The sequence below is a fragment of the Drosophila grimshawi genome, unplaced genomic scaffold, assembly GCF_018153295.1.
Source record: "Drosophila grimshawi isolate 15287-2541.00 unplaced genomic scaffold, ASM1815329v1 contig_848, whole genome shotgun sequence".
In the NCBI taxonomy this organism is placed as follows: domain Eukaryota; kingdom Metazoa; phylum Arthropoda; class Insecta; order Diptera; family Drosophilidae; genus Drosophila; species Drosophila grimshawi.
In genome coordinates, this window is record NW_025063692.1 from 6,051,823 (window position 1) to 6,066,333 (window position 14,511).

Here is a 14,511-nt window from a genome sequence, read left to right on the forward strand (position 1 = left end):
GCGATAGCAATGACAACAGCAATAATAATATTAACAACAACTGCTGCTGCTCATTAAGAAATTATGTCAATGCGTCTAAATTGGAAACTTTTGAAGTTTGCTTTGACTTTTGAGAACTTGCAGCGAAACAGAGCAATCAATCAATGTCGCAGAAGATTCAAGATTTCATATATACATTTTGCATAATGTGTGGGCGAGTAATCTCTCCCCATCGCTCTCATCACTCACCCATCTCCCTGCCCATTAGTTAGACAACAGTGGAAATAGAATAATAATAATAATAATAATAATAGCAACAATGTAATCCACTTGCACCAGTTAACCAGTGGAAAATTGTGCAAATTGACATCGATTCGTTATCGATAACGAGTTCCGACTAATTGCTTTAAATATCGTTTGATTGACTGACTGACTGCCTAAATGTGCATGTAGAAAGTCAAGTAAATGTGTTTATCTATATTTATATTTGCTGCAGACACGCCCACAACAACAGCACTCATTATTTATTTGGTTCATTCGTAATTGCCATGCTGAGCACTTAAATCGTCAGACGTATTTTAAAGGCTCTGCAATGCAAACTGATAATGTTAATCATCCATATATTATTGCTGACGCTGCTAAAACAATCTACAATACTATTGGCTATAGTATATCAAAATAGCCATATAGAAAAATGTGAAACACATATGAAAAACATTTATAGAATTGTGAACAGCTACTGGTCTAAGGAATAAATTAACTTCAGATTGAGCGAATCTAAAGTTTTGAAACACATGTTTCATTATTTAAAAGGTTCCACGAACAATGCGATTCCATATAAAAACCATTTTACCATCCACTAACAACTATCCGATATGCATTTCATTTATTATTAGCTGTAAGCAAGATTTAAGTGTTTCTTTATATTATGTACGATGTGGATGATTGATAATTTAGTAGTTAGTTATCCAAACTACGAAATGAATGTGAGACATGAGATATATTCGGCATACAGGTTCTTGGTCCAAGCTCCGGGATTATGCATTATGTGTTATCACAGCATAAATTGTTACAAAAACAAATAAAAAAAAAATTAGAAAAGCGAAAAACAACACAGAGGTGTTGTTGTTGTTATTGTTGTTGTTGCAATCCACATCAACCCCTTGAAAGAAAGCGAGAGCGTTGGCGGCGTTGGCGACATTTCTGTCTGCGATCCGATTTGAAAATTAACATAAAAGATCGGACAACAACAACAACAACAACAGAAAACAGCAGCAACAAGCAACGCATTTATGAAGATTCATGCAACCGATAAAAAGCAGCATTCGACGCTGCTGCTGCGTCGCAGTCGCCGCTAGCCGCGCAGCTGGCGTTAACAGCAACAGCAACATATTTTGAGCGATCGGCGACAACTACAACAATTTACATACATAACACGATTGCTACACACACACATAGAGACACACACACACACACACACACACACACACACACATAGAGAGACACACACACACACACAGTGTGACTTTTGAGAGGTTGCCAGGCGACGCTGACGTCGCTGCTGAGAGAAATATTGAGAAATGAAATGGCAATACTTTTCCCAACGTTGGTATAAAAGCGCCACTCCACCAACGGGACATGTCTCATTACGGTTTACTGTTAGATCTCGCTAAGATGTACGACGGGAGATCAAGAGCAATAATATTTCAAACAACAACAACAACAATGACAGCAACAGCAGCAAGCGTCTTGCTATTGTTGTTGTTGCAACAACAACAACCACTGGCAACAGCCATGTCGCTGGAACGTTTAGCGCTGGAGCGAAACGAGCTGCCACCGCCAGCAGATCCAACCTCCTCCTCATTGTCGTCTGATCTTGTTGTAGATGATATGAAAATGGCCGCATTGCCGGCTACGGGAGACAGAGATATGTATATGCTGGTGCCGGAATCGATAGCCAGCCAGCTGGATGATACGGAGCATGTGCATCGCAACACAATCGAAGCGGAAGACGACGCCCAACCGGACGCAGAGAGTGCTGCGGACATGCTGATGCTGGAAAGCGATGATACGCCGGCCATGCAGCTGGTCGAGCTGCCCAGCATTATAGCCGAATCTCAGACAGAGTCACATGCCGAGCTGGAGATGGTGGCGGAGCCAGAGCCAGAGACGCAAACGGACACGGATTCACAACCAGAGCCCATAATTGCAGAAGTGGCATCGCCGGAGCTAATTGAGGAGCATGTTGTGGAGCAGCCGGTGAGCAAAAGTGAGGAGCAAATGGAAAATGTTGAAACTATGCCGGATACGGCAATCGAGACAACACAAGTGGAAGGGGAACAGGCCCAGGCACAGGTACAAACCGAGGAGCAGCAGCCACAAGCAGTTGATGAAATGACGCCCGTAGAAGCGGAGGAGGATGACCTGACGGAATACAGCACGCCCGCTATTCTCGAGGACCTAGAAGAGGATAGCGAGTCCAAGCCAGAGACGGAAGACTCCAAGTCAGAGCTGGCTGAGAACGATAAAGTGGAAAGCACAGATTCAACATTGCTGACCTCCATGGGAGCGGGCATTGAGGAAAGCATCAGTGAAGCCATAAGTGAGCTGCTGCCGCAGGAACTGAACGAAGAACAAAACCAGGAGCAGGTGCCGGTGCAGGAGCAGGGACAGGAGCAGGTACAGGTGCAGGGACAGGAGCCGGCGCAGGAGCAGGATGCGCAGCAGATCATCTTCCAGTATTCTGACGAGATGGAGACAAAAGAAACAGAAGTGGCAACAGCAACTGAGCAACAGCTGGTGGAATCAATGCCAGCGGATCCCATAGAGGACACAGCCCAAGAGGATATGACGGCGGCGGAAAGTCACAACGAAGGCGAATCCAATGCAGCAACCCCAGTCGAGACACCAGTTGAGGCACCAGTCGAAACTCCTGTGGAAACTCCTGTAGAAACTCCTGTGGAACATCCTGTAGAAATTCCCGTTGAAGAGCCAGCTGAAACTCTAGCTGAAACTCCTGCTGAAACTCTAGCTGAAACTCCTGCTGAAACTCTAGCTGAAACTCTAGCTGAAACTCTAGCTGAAACTCCAGCTGAAACTCCAGCTGAAACTCCTGCTGAAACTCCTGTAGAAACTCCAGTTGAAACTCTCATGGAAACTCCAGTTGATGCTCCCGTTGCGGAACCAGCGGCAACTCTGGCTGATGCCCCAGTTGAAACACCCATTGAAACTGATCTGGAGGCTCTTCCGGTGGCTGAGAAGGAAACGCTAAACGAAGCTGAGCCAATGATGCCCGTGGAGGAAATGCTCAGTGTGCCCGCGCAGGAAGCTAGTCTGCCCGCAGTTGCCGTCGAAGCAGAGTCAGAAAAAGAAACACCAATCCTAGCTGATGAGATGCCAGATGCAGCTGAAGCACCAGTTGAAACTCCAGCTGAAGCACCAGTTGAAACTCCAGCTGAAGCACCAGTTGAAACACTAGCTGAAACTCAAGTTCAAATCCTAGCTGACGAGCAGCCCGAATCCGTGCCAGAGCAGTCCATGCTGACGACCATAATACCAATGGTTCTTCCACAGCACATGGCAGATCCCGAGTCGCTGCCGGAGCCGGAGCCAATTCAAGTGAATGACAGCGTACTGAACTATGTGAATGCCTCGCTTATGCAGCCGGAACAGGATGGGGGAGAGATGGCCGCGGTCACAGAGACCCCATTCAGTGCACAGCTAAGACGCTATGATGGCGCCCAATTGTGGCGCATTGTCGTCCAAACGGATAAGGATAGGAAACTGGCCGACGAACTGCAGTCCAAATACGGTAAATATAGCTACATCGAATCGATAAAAAGGTAATTTTTTGTTTAAAACTAATCCATTGTTCAATCTCGCCCCCCATCAGATGGACAACTGTGGAAGGAGGTCAAGCAGGAGGTGGACTATCTGCTCAAGCCGCAAGTGTTGGCTGCTGCTGAGCGACACATTCGCGCTGCGAATTTATCGCGCATTGTGCTTATCGATAACCTGCAGCAGGCAATCGAAGTCGAGAATCCGTCCGCCGAGGAAATAATCAAACTGCAGAATCGCGACGGTGAGAATTAGGGTGTATCAAACATTTTTTTTTTTGTTTTCTGCATTTTTTCTTCTTCTTGTTTTTCGTGCTTTTTTGTTTTTAACCCCTGCCTCAGGTGTCGCCATAAATGAGCTTTTAATGCAGCTAATGGTTAGGGCGTGTGAAAAGTCATAAAGAAACAAAAACAACAACAACAAAACAAGAGGAAAAAGAGGGGAAAAATGAAAAATATATTTTAAAAAGGGGTTGCTAAAGTAAAAAGAGAGTTATCGAGACAGCAAATTGAGTGACGGTCGGAACAGTTGTGACAGCTTTGATATACACACAACTCGCGACTTGCACTTGAGGCACACACACACACACAGAGCACCCTGAACTCGGGACGCACTGCAGCCAGAAAGCTCTGTCTCAGAGGGAACGAGATTGAGTGTGAGAGATACCCGCTTGCAACTTGCAAGACACTTGTTTAATCAATAACAGGCATGACACGCAATTTCCTTGAGCCGGAACGGGAATTGAGCCATTGATGGTATTCTCAGTACTTGACACTTGATTTCCTTTCTTTATTTCTATTTTTGATTTGGGGGTGGAGGTATTGGATGGGAGAGGGTTGAATGAACTCGTCAGTTTGTGTTGCCATAGCTGGCTGGCATTTTACTTAAAGACTATGTCTATGCTCGGTGTATCCGCAGGAAAACGGTTAACGTGGAAGGCCTATCATCGTCTCCAGGACATACACGATTTCATTGACTACATGGCCAAGACCTATCCGGACATTTGCTCCACAGAAACCATTGGACACTCCGTGGAGAAGCGTCCGCTCAAGATACTCAAGTGAGTAACCATAATAATCATCATAATCATTTATCATTAGAGTCGGCTTACATCAAATCTAATCACAATTAAACCAAAAAAAATATCCAATTAAAGGATTTCGAATGGTAATGCACGTAATCCTGGCATCTGGATCGATGGTGGCATGCATGCACGCGAATGGATCAGTCCGGCAACCGTCACCTACGTGGCCCATCAGCTGATCGAGGGCTGGGAACAGCTGCCGGAGCATATGAGGAACATCAACTGGTACATTCACCCGGTGTCCAATCCCGATGGATACGAGTATTCCCACACAACGGATCGGCTGTGGCGCAAGAATATGCGCTCCCACGGACGTCAGTGTCCTGGCGTCGATTTAAATCGTAACTTTGGCTATAAGTGGGGCGGCAAGGGCACCTCGGCGAGTCCCTGCGCTCAGACATATCGCGGCAGCAAGGCCTTCTCTGAGCCGGAAACCTTCTACATATCGAAATATATTAGTGGCTTCCCCAGGGAGACGTTCCAGGCATATCTGTCCTTCCACAGCTATGGTCAGTACATACTCTATCCATGGGGCTATGACTATCATCTAACAAAGGATCGTGCCGATCTCGATCGTGTGGCGCGTCAAGCGGGCTCGGTAAGTACACACATCCATGAATATATATATATAAAAATAGATACAGATATAGATATAGATATAGATATAGATATAGGCATTCAATCAATCCTCTTTCGCATAGATCATCACAAAGTCGTCGGGCGTTAAGTATACGGTTGGATCATCGGCGACAACACTCTACCCGGCCGCCGGCGGCTCGGATGATTGGGCCAAGGGAATTGCTGGCATTAAATATGCGTACACCATTGAGATGGGTGACACGGGTCGCTATGGCTTCGTCCTGCCCGCTCGCCACATAGAGCGCAATGGCAACGATGGCTACACCTTTGTCGATACCGTCGCCCGTGCCGTTGCCCAAGGACGCTCCCTGGATGCCAGGAGCGGCAGCAGCCGCATCAGCAGCAGCAGCGGCAGCAGCGACAGCAGTCGTCGCCGTAGTCGCTAGTTGCTCTGGCTAAGACTTAGTTCAATATGAATTTTTTTTGAGTCCGAATTTTTTTTTTTTAATTTTATTTATATGAGAAACTATTTATTTATTTATTTATTTGTAACTAGACAAATTGAACATTCCAAAATAGACTGAGACATGTTTATTGCAAAATCCGCGAGAGCTTTTCTTTATGAATAAGGTGGAATTTTCGTAGAATTGGTCATTAAGGGTAACGGCAAGTACTATTGGCAAAGGACAACACTATATATCCCAGAAGGATGTGCTCTAATCGAAAGAACTCGACAAGCAGATCCCTGAACCCAGCATTTAAATATTGCTGATTTCAGTTTGCTCAATAGAAGAAAGAGAGAGGCGCAGAGACACCAGGACCAGCATCCGACCAGCTAGATATAAGTAAGTAATAACCATGGGGAAGACAGGCTGAGGATACTCACCGGTCTACTGACAGGACATTGTAGACCAAGAAGTCAACTAACTAAACTAGGTATTTACAGTAGCGAACTATCTTCAATGCACATCCTAGCAGACTGTGTCGCCTTTTCACCAGGAAAAGATGCAGCATCCTTGCGATGCACGTTATGAGCTCCAAAGACATAGAAGCCCTCAACCCACAATATATCTAATATTTACCCCAATTATAATAATAATAACAGGGTATGTTGAACAGGTATATCGGAACAGCTGTATTGTTGTAATCGCACACAGATGGTCAAATGCGCAGTCGATGGCATTGAGTTATTGGCTGACAAACCGCTCCTCCTCCTCCTCTTTCCTCTTCCTCCTCTGCCTTCTCCTGCTACTTCTCTTTCTTCTCCTCCTCTGCCTCCTCCTGCTACTTCTCCTACATCTCTACATCTCCTCCTACTTCTTCTTCTTATTATTCGCATCGATGTTGTCGGCACCGTTGCTCTTCCGCTTGCGGAGCGGACGCTGCTCCCGCTCCGGACTCCAGTTGAGCTCGTGATGTACCTGAGCTAGCGCGGTGAGCCGTCCGCGACTTGTTGAGGGACCGTCATAGTCTGGCTCCAGATTTGATGGGCAATTCGATGTTGTTGCAGTTTCAGTTGCAGTTTCAGTTTCAGTTGCAGTTGCAGTTGCAGTTGTATTTTCTGCTTCCGGCGGATGGTCGATCATCGACGAGTTATGCATTAGTTTGTACTCGATTTCGCTCTTCAGAAGAGCACACTGCATTTCGGGCCATTCACTGTCGACGGACAGTTTCAAAACGGCCTCCATTTCCATCATCTCCTCGATGGACATGCCGTCCACATACGCACCTGCGTCACGGAGTGTTTTCTTTAATTTCTTTAGTTCGTTAGAGTTAGTATTCATATTTTTTGTCGTTCTTTTTCTTTCTTTAATTAGACTGTAATGAATCCACATCAATAATTCTTGTCATGTTTATCAGATTAATTGCACAAACACATCCCAAAGATTACATACCCAGTGCAGACCGAAGAATATGCAGACGAATATGAAAATTGTACGTTTTACAAATATTATATTTAATTTTACTGCTCGACGAGTGACAAACACTGAATACTCCAGATTTGAGTAGTTAGCTTGTATTATAAAAGGATGACAGGTATGTCAATGCCTATAAGGAAGAGAAGCTGAGCGAGCTGATGAAAAGTACAGCGTCACCGTCAAGCAGATGAATGCTGAGCAAATCAACGTATCCGTATCCAAATCCGAATCCCAGTTTAAATTCACCGAACTCAAAATGGATCGCAACAAACTCAAAGACCAGGTGGCCGAGCTGCAGCACAGACTGAATAATATAGAAAATAGGGGTGATCTCTCCTTGTCCAAGCGTTTGGAGATGCTTCTAGAACTGGAGCCAGCTGCACGTGCACATCGTCGTCACGATGATTCCAGGATTTATAAAAAGATAGATAATGGGAAGAACTTGGTGTTGAAGCAATGAAATAACATCTAAAGCGGATCCTTTGAAAAGAACAGCTGTGTCTATGAAGAGTTTTCTATGCTGCCATATCGCACAGAGGCAATATTGAAATTGCAGCCAATATTCTACAATGTCTGACTCGAATCTGAACAAGTGCCGTAGGGAAAACGAGGAAACCAGAGTCTGTCAGGGAAACGGGGCGTGGAAAGATGGCAGAAGAGAATTTCTGCAATCATCGAGCACAAGCAGCAATTAGTTTGTATAGAATTGGATGTCCACAATCGCTAGTTGTTTAAAACATTTGAATACTCGCATCATCAACTGGTTAAATTACAAAATGTTGGCATTCTAGAGCTCAATGAAGGCTGCTCTTTAAGACTTAAGGGAGTGACTCTACAGGCCTCTCAGAGTGTAAAGGAAACAATCGACGATACGCCCTTCGACGCCCACAGCGATTGGCTAGCTTACAGTCAACAATACCAGTGAACTTGAACAACAACTGCAGTAAAAGATGCAATATCTTGACGACCACAAAGCTCAAAGGTCGGTGGTAATAATAGGCCATATACTTTACGTGAGAATAAGAACTACAAAATAGACAATCATTAAATATTGCATTTATTTGAGTACCTTTTAGCTGGCTGATTATATTTAATAAATTGATATATTGTATTGTTTACTCAGTTAGCTTAATACTTAGATGATTAACAGAGGATTATTTACTTAGTCGAAGCTCATTTTCGATACTCATAGCAATACAGAGAAAAGGGAGCAAAGTTATACGTCCGACACGCTATAGTTGATGGTGAGAATGTGAATTGCGATTCATTCAGTTAGGATCACAGCATATTCAATCGATCGAGCATTCACTGTGAACAGATGATGAAGATTACTTGGAAACTAGACTCGAGACTCGATCATCAAAATTTTGTTGGTGATCTGCAAACATCTTGTGTAACAACAAATGGGTATTCCCTAACTTTAGCTATTAAATACTAATTATACGCAGCGAAAGGGAGATGGACAGATGGAAAAATGAAGGGGGGATGGTGGAGAAGAAGACGAAGACGACGAAGAAGAAGAAGAAGGAAAACAAATGGTGAATCATTTGACTAAGTAGAAAAGATGAGCTTACAACGCGTATAACAATTATGTATGTATAACATTTCGAGCAAAGTAAAAGTTTTGACCATTTAAGTTATGCAAATTTTGTGGTGTCTGTGCGTGTGTGTGTGTCTGTGCGTGTGTGTGTGTGTGTGTGTGTGTACGAGAAACAGTAGGTGAATTGAGAACAGAGCCAAATGGCAAAGTCAAAAAAGTAGCCGTTATTTGCGTGCCGCATGCCAAACAGAATCCAACGGTCACACGAGCAACATTCAACATTCAACACTCAACACTCGCAACGAGTTTTCAACAAAAATAAAGTACTATTTTTTGTTTTTTGTTTTTTTTTTGTTTGTTGTTCAATGCATTACGCATACGTTCGGTGGTACGTTGTCGCGTTGTGCGTGTGTCACATGTGGCAGCCACAAGCTGCAGCAGCAGCAGCGAGTGCCAAATCTAAGCGTGTCGATTTCTTTGCACGCACCGGTGATAATTTGGTGCGTTTACCGTTCTTTGGTGGTGGGGTCGCTCAGCTGTTGCGCTACCTGCGACCCCTTGACCCCACAGCAGATAATGGCGGCCTGGCCAGACGCTCAGCTCTGCGGATGTCCCTCGACGAGAACTACGTCAGCTATCGGGGCGCTCAACTCTGGAAGCTCAACTTTAATGGCACACGCAAAAATGGCGATAATTCACCGGATGCCCAATTCACACAGTTTGTCGAAGACTTTGGTGAGTAAATGCAAAACACGAAAGAAAAAAATAAAATAAAATAAAATAAATTGCTGACGAGGTCATCGATACCATCGATCAGATATTTAAAAAACCATCAATCGTTTTGACAGATCCACAAATCGTGGAATGTTAACTAACTGGACAAATTCTTAGCTTGCCAAATTTTAGTTAATAATTTAATCAACGGTTTGCAAACGTTAAAATCAAATAGATATTAATCGATTGAGACTCAATATCCTTAGTTATATATATATATATACAATCGCTACAAAAGATATGCAAAGTGAAAAGTTCTGCCAACTGAGGATCAACTGAGTTGGGCTGTTGACCTCGTAACCCCGTTAGCTCATTTGAATAGAATAGAGCATGTCAAAAGTTTGAAACGCCCAGCCAGAAACTCAGTCAGAAGCCCAGCCAGGTAGGCAGACAGACAGCTGAACAGAAACAGGTGCGTTTCTACGCATAAAAATGGCATTAATCAATGGGGTCAATTAATAAAAAAAAACAACAGCAAAACAACAACAAAAAAGCAGACAAAGCAAAAGATAAAAACAAATGGCAAGAAAACTTTAGAGATTCTTTGACCTTCTGGCCATCAGCCATCAGCGGCGAGAGTGTCGAGAATTAGTTCTGTTTGTGTGGCACGATCAGCAGCATGATGTTGAGATTATGTTTATTACAACTGCTGCTACTGCTGACCACCACTGGTGGGATTAAGAGATTAGCCGGTATTCCGCGTGCTCCGCTTCTGATCTGGCGTAGTGTCTCGACACTACCGGAACTCTTGTCCCTCAATGGCAATGAATTGTACGAATCGACCTTGGAGAGTTTGCAGTGGTTGTCGCCAACGGATTTGAGACGCTACAATTTTTTATCGCCGGGCTCAACGTATCAGATCAATCGACGCTACCGGAATAATGCATCGGTACGGCGCTACTACGGCTATCAGCTGTGGAAGCTGCACGAGACGCGTCTCAGTCAGCCCCAGTTGAAAAGGTTTCTACGTCACTTTGGTAGCACATCAAATTAACCAACAACACTCCATAACTCTACTTGGCTTACCTATCGAATTATCTCTTTTTGCAATATTTTAGGCAGCGAACTATGGAACATCAATCAGGATGGCATCGATGTCCTTATCGAGCATAAGAACGTGGAGGCAGCCAAACAGTATATGGCACAGACATCATTTACCTATAATATCATGATCGATGACATCGAGAGGGCCATCGATGAGACGTACACGGAGATCAGTGAGGCGGACACGGATAATACGCTGGCCAATTACTCGCTGCCATGGCTGAATCGGGAGGGTTCACTGTTGACATGGCGTCGCTATCACGACCAGGCCGATATGCAACAGTTTATGCAGAATATACTCGAAAATCATTCCGAACTGACGGAGATCATCCAAATTGGAATCACACGCAACAAGCGTCCGCTGGAAGTGCTCAGGTTCGTTTTTCAAAATATATAAATCGATTTTTCATTTGTTTTTCGTTTGTTGATAATTGAAATTGGACAGAATCTCGAATGGCGATCCGAATAACTGGGCGATCTTTGTGGAGGCGGGCATGCAGGCACGAGACTGGTTGAGTCCCGCCGCTCTGACCTATGCCATCTCGAAGCTGACCTGGCTGTGGGAGGAGGGTCTGGCGGATAAGTCGATGCATCAAATCGATTGGTATTTTCTGCCACTGGCCAATCCCGATGGTTATCAGTACTCCCGCCTAACCGATCGCTTGTGGACAAAGAATCGCAATTATGATAGTGCCACGCGCTGCTATGGCGTCAATTTGGATCGCAATTTTGATTATAGTTGGGGTGAGGCTGGCTCCTCGTCGAATGCCTGTGCAAATCTCTATCATGGCGAGAAGAGTTTCTCGGAAGCGGAAACTCGAGCAATGCGCAACTTTCTGCTCGGCATGCGTGACTATTTGGGTGCGTATGTCTCCTTCGGTGGCTATGGCCAGGCCATCACCTATCCCTGGGGCGATGACGACTATGTGACGACGAATCAGCGCCAGTTGCGCAAAACTGCCCGCCAGGCCGTTCTCAATTTTCGCCGGCTCAATCATGCCGAATACACCATGGGCACCAGCTTCAAGCAGAAGCTGGCGCGGGGTGGCAATGCAGCCGATTGGGTGCAGCATCGCATTCAGCCGCAGTTTGTGTACAATGTGTTCCTCAAGGATCAGGGACGTTACGGCTATCTAATGCCGCCACACTACATACTCGAGTCCGGCGAGGAGGCCTTCGAGTTTCTACGCACAGTCGCCCAACAGCTGGCGAGAATCAAATATTAAATATTTGCACTATTATAAACATATATATATATATATATATTGGACTCATGCATGTGTCTATCATTTATTTATACGCATTACATTATTTATTTATTTATTTCCATTGTTTTCTGTTTATCTTTTTTTTTTATACACTCCATAAAAATTCCCTGAAATGTGAAATCATGTAAATTTATTTATCGAAGAAATCAGATACGTTTGGGGCAGGAGTTATTGCTTGCGGGCATTTCTCGCAAATGAGTCAGAAATGTTTTTGAAATGAACAATGGGTTTTGGGCGATTCTTGATTTATTTTTATCAGATTTGTTTGCTTGCTTTGACAATTTTATAAATAAATAGTTATCCAATATTTATAGAAACCATGTTCGTAAATTTAATTAACTAAAATTAGAAATTGCTGATTTGCATTTGAATTAATCATTTATATAAAAAGTAAATGTTTATAGTTTGAACTGCTTGACGGGGAAAAGGTGTTGCATGCTTTTAGGCGATGAAAATAAATTAAGTTCTTAAACCAGTCAAAGTACATTAGATGTCTATATCCAAGTGTATATAAATATATATATATATACAAATATGAGCACGTAGTATTCACAGATTTGTAATGATCCATCATGTAAAGACAAGCGCTTCAGCTGATTGGCATTTGTTGGGCACAGAATGCCAGAATGCGCAACAATAAATTCAAGTAGAAAGCAGTGAGCAGAAAAAAAAAACACAAGCGGATTACAAGTGAGAGAATGAGAGCGGGAGAGGGAGAGGGCACAAGCCAGAGTGAGATGGTAGATGAGAGAGGTGGTTCGACTTTAAAGCTACTAGTTCAACTTGGACAAACTTTCACTTTCAATCGCGTTTTGAAAACCAGTAAAATATATACAAGAAAGAAGAAGAAGGAAAAACAACAACAACAACAAAGACAAATGGCCCGACGACGTCGGCGACGATGTTATTCATTTATTTAACATGCATTTAGAAATTATGCGGGGCAGGCGAAAGGCCGGTCGATAGACCCCAAACAACAACAAAGAAAAAAAAAAAAAAAAGCAAAAACAACACAAAATAAATGAAAAATAAAAGCTCAAAGCGCGCAAAGAAAGTGATTTAAACGCTGATCGGCAAACAGGTGAAGAACGATCAAAAAAAAACTAAAACTAAAAATGCACGACTAACCGCATACCCTATAAATAAACAAGAGCAAAGTGAAAATAAGCAGCATTGTATGTGTATTATGTTCTACTTGGCCAACTTGTTGGTTGGCCACAATTTCTAAAGACGATTGTTCGAAATTGAATGGATTCCGGTTGCTGCACTTCAAGAAGGGTAAAAGCGCAGTACACAAAAGTGAAAATATTTTTTTGAAACGATCGCAACAAAAATATACACAAAATACGCAAAATACAAAAAGACAGAAAAAAAAAACAAAAAAACCAAATGAAGCTGAAGTTGAAGAAAAATATAAAACAACTTAATTGGAGGGGAGTCGATGTTGATCAACATTAAAAGGCGAAAGAAAGTAAAAACATGGCAAGTGGGTCAAAAATTGCGCCTCGTCATATATATATACACACACACACACACAAGCACACACACAAAATTACATATTCAAATTACACACAAACATATACAATTATTGCCTGTAGCAATTGACTCAAATTTACCACACAAGCTAAAAATACAAGCTTTATGTTATTTCACACACACACACACACACAGGCACACACACATGTTATCAGCGGGTAATTTCCAGCTGTTAAAGATAATGTTTAAGTTGTCAAAAATTTCCCATAACTATTATTTCCTACATGTAAATAATGATGTAAAAATCTAGCTGAGTTGAGCTCAACAAATAACGTATGTTTTTCAATGTATGCATATTAATACAAAGAAAGAAATACACGATAACCTTAGACTGACGTCACATAACATTGTGTATTTCATTATCTGTAATAAATTCGCGAAAATGTATAATAACATATGTGTGCCCAAATCCAAGCCAGAGAATTCAGAGATAAGTGCGAACAAAAGCATTGACAGTTGCATAGTGCCCCTCAAACTGTGGCACTGTCTGTGTAAGTGCAAAGTGCACAATGACCGTTTGACATGCACGTTGCGCACGACTCAGTAGGGTGTATGTGTGTGTGTGTGTGTGTGTGTGTTTGTGTGTGTGTGAGCAATAATTGGCTATTGATAATGCACACGAAATGCAATAGTAGCTTAACAGCAGCAGCAGCAGCAGTCGCAGTAGCAGTCGCAGTCGCAGACGCATCAAATTACAGCACGACGCTGCTGAGAGTCAATGTCGCTGACTTTACAGTGCCTACACACGCAGCAACAGAGCGGGTAAGAAAAATGGGGGGGGGAGCAAAACTAAAACAAGTAAGTTTGCTGTAGTGGACTGAGCTCGAATACGATATACCCTGTAGCCAGCACCTGTTAAATATATTCCACTTTTATTGCCAAATTGCAATTTATAAGTTTGTTGCTTAACTCAAATGTAAGCATGCGTGGAAGTATTCTGTTTTCTGAGTA

The 14,511-nt window shown here is 43.2% G+C and overlaps 4 protein-coding genes across 4 annotated transcripts in view; 2 read left to right on the plus strand and 2 right to left on the minus strand.

The window, feature by feature from the left end:
• The window catches only part of LOC6566335 (centrosomal protein of 162 kDa), a 29,444-nt gene that overhangs the window by 7,705 nt on the left and 7,228 nt on the right, over positions 1 to 14,511 (minus strand). The gene's annotated exons all lie outside the window — the stretch shown is intronic.
• LOC6566336 lies at positions 1,774 to 5,925 on the plus strand. The gene is made up of 6 exons (XM_043215951.1): positions 1,774 to 3,153; positions 3,373 to 3,790; positions 3,872 to 4,060; positions 4,735 to 4,876; positions 4,973 to 5,498; positions 5,602 to 5,925. The coding sequence occupies exons 1-6, from the start codon at positions 1,774 to 1,776 to the stop codon at positions 5,923 to 5,925; spliced, it is 2,979 nt and encodes a 992-aa protein (XP_043071886.1).
• Positions 6,591 to 7,475, minus strand: LOC122322827. Its single transcript, XM_043216036.1, has 2 exons — positions 7,375 to 7,475; positions 6,591 to 7,297 (listed from the first exon to the last, which is right to left on the minus strand). Exon 2 carries the CDS (start codon positions 7,261 to 7,263, stop codon positions 6,793 to 6,795), a length of 471 nt encoding a protein of 156 aa, XP_043071971.1. The 5' UTR covers positions 7,264 to 7,297; positions 7,375 to 7,475; the 3' UTR covers positions 6,591 to 6,792.
• Positions 9,355 to 11,982, plus strand: LOC6566310 (carboxypeptidase B). The gene is made up of 3 exons (XM_043215952.1): positions 9,355 to 9,673; positions 10,771 to 11,131; positions 11,202 to 11,982. The coding sequence occupies exons 1-3, from the start codon at positions 9,355 to 9,357 to the stop codon at positions 11,980 to 11,982; spliced, it is 1,461 nt and encodes a 486-aa protein (XP_043071887.1).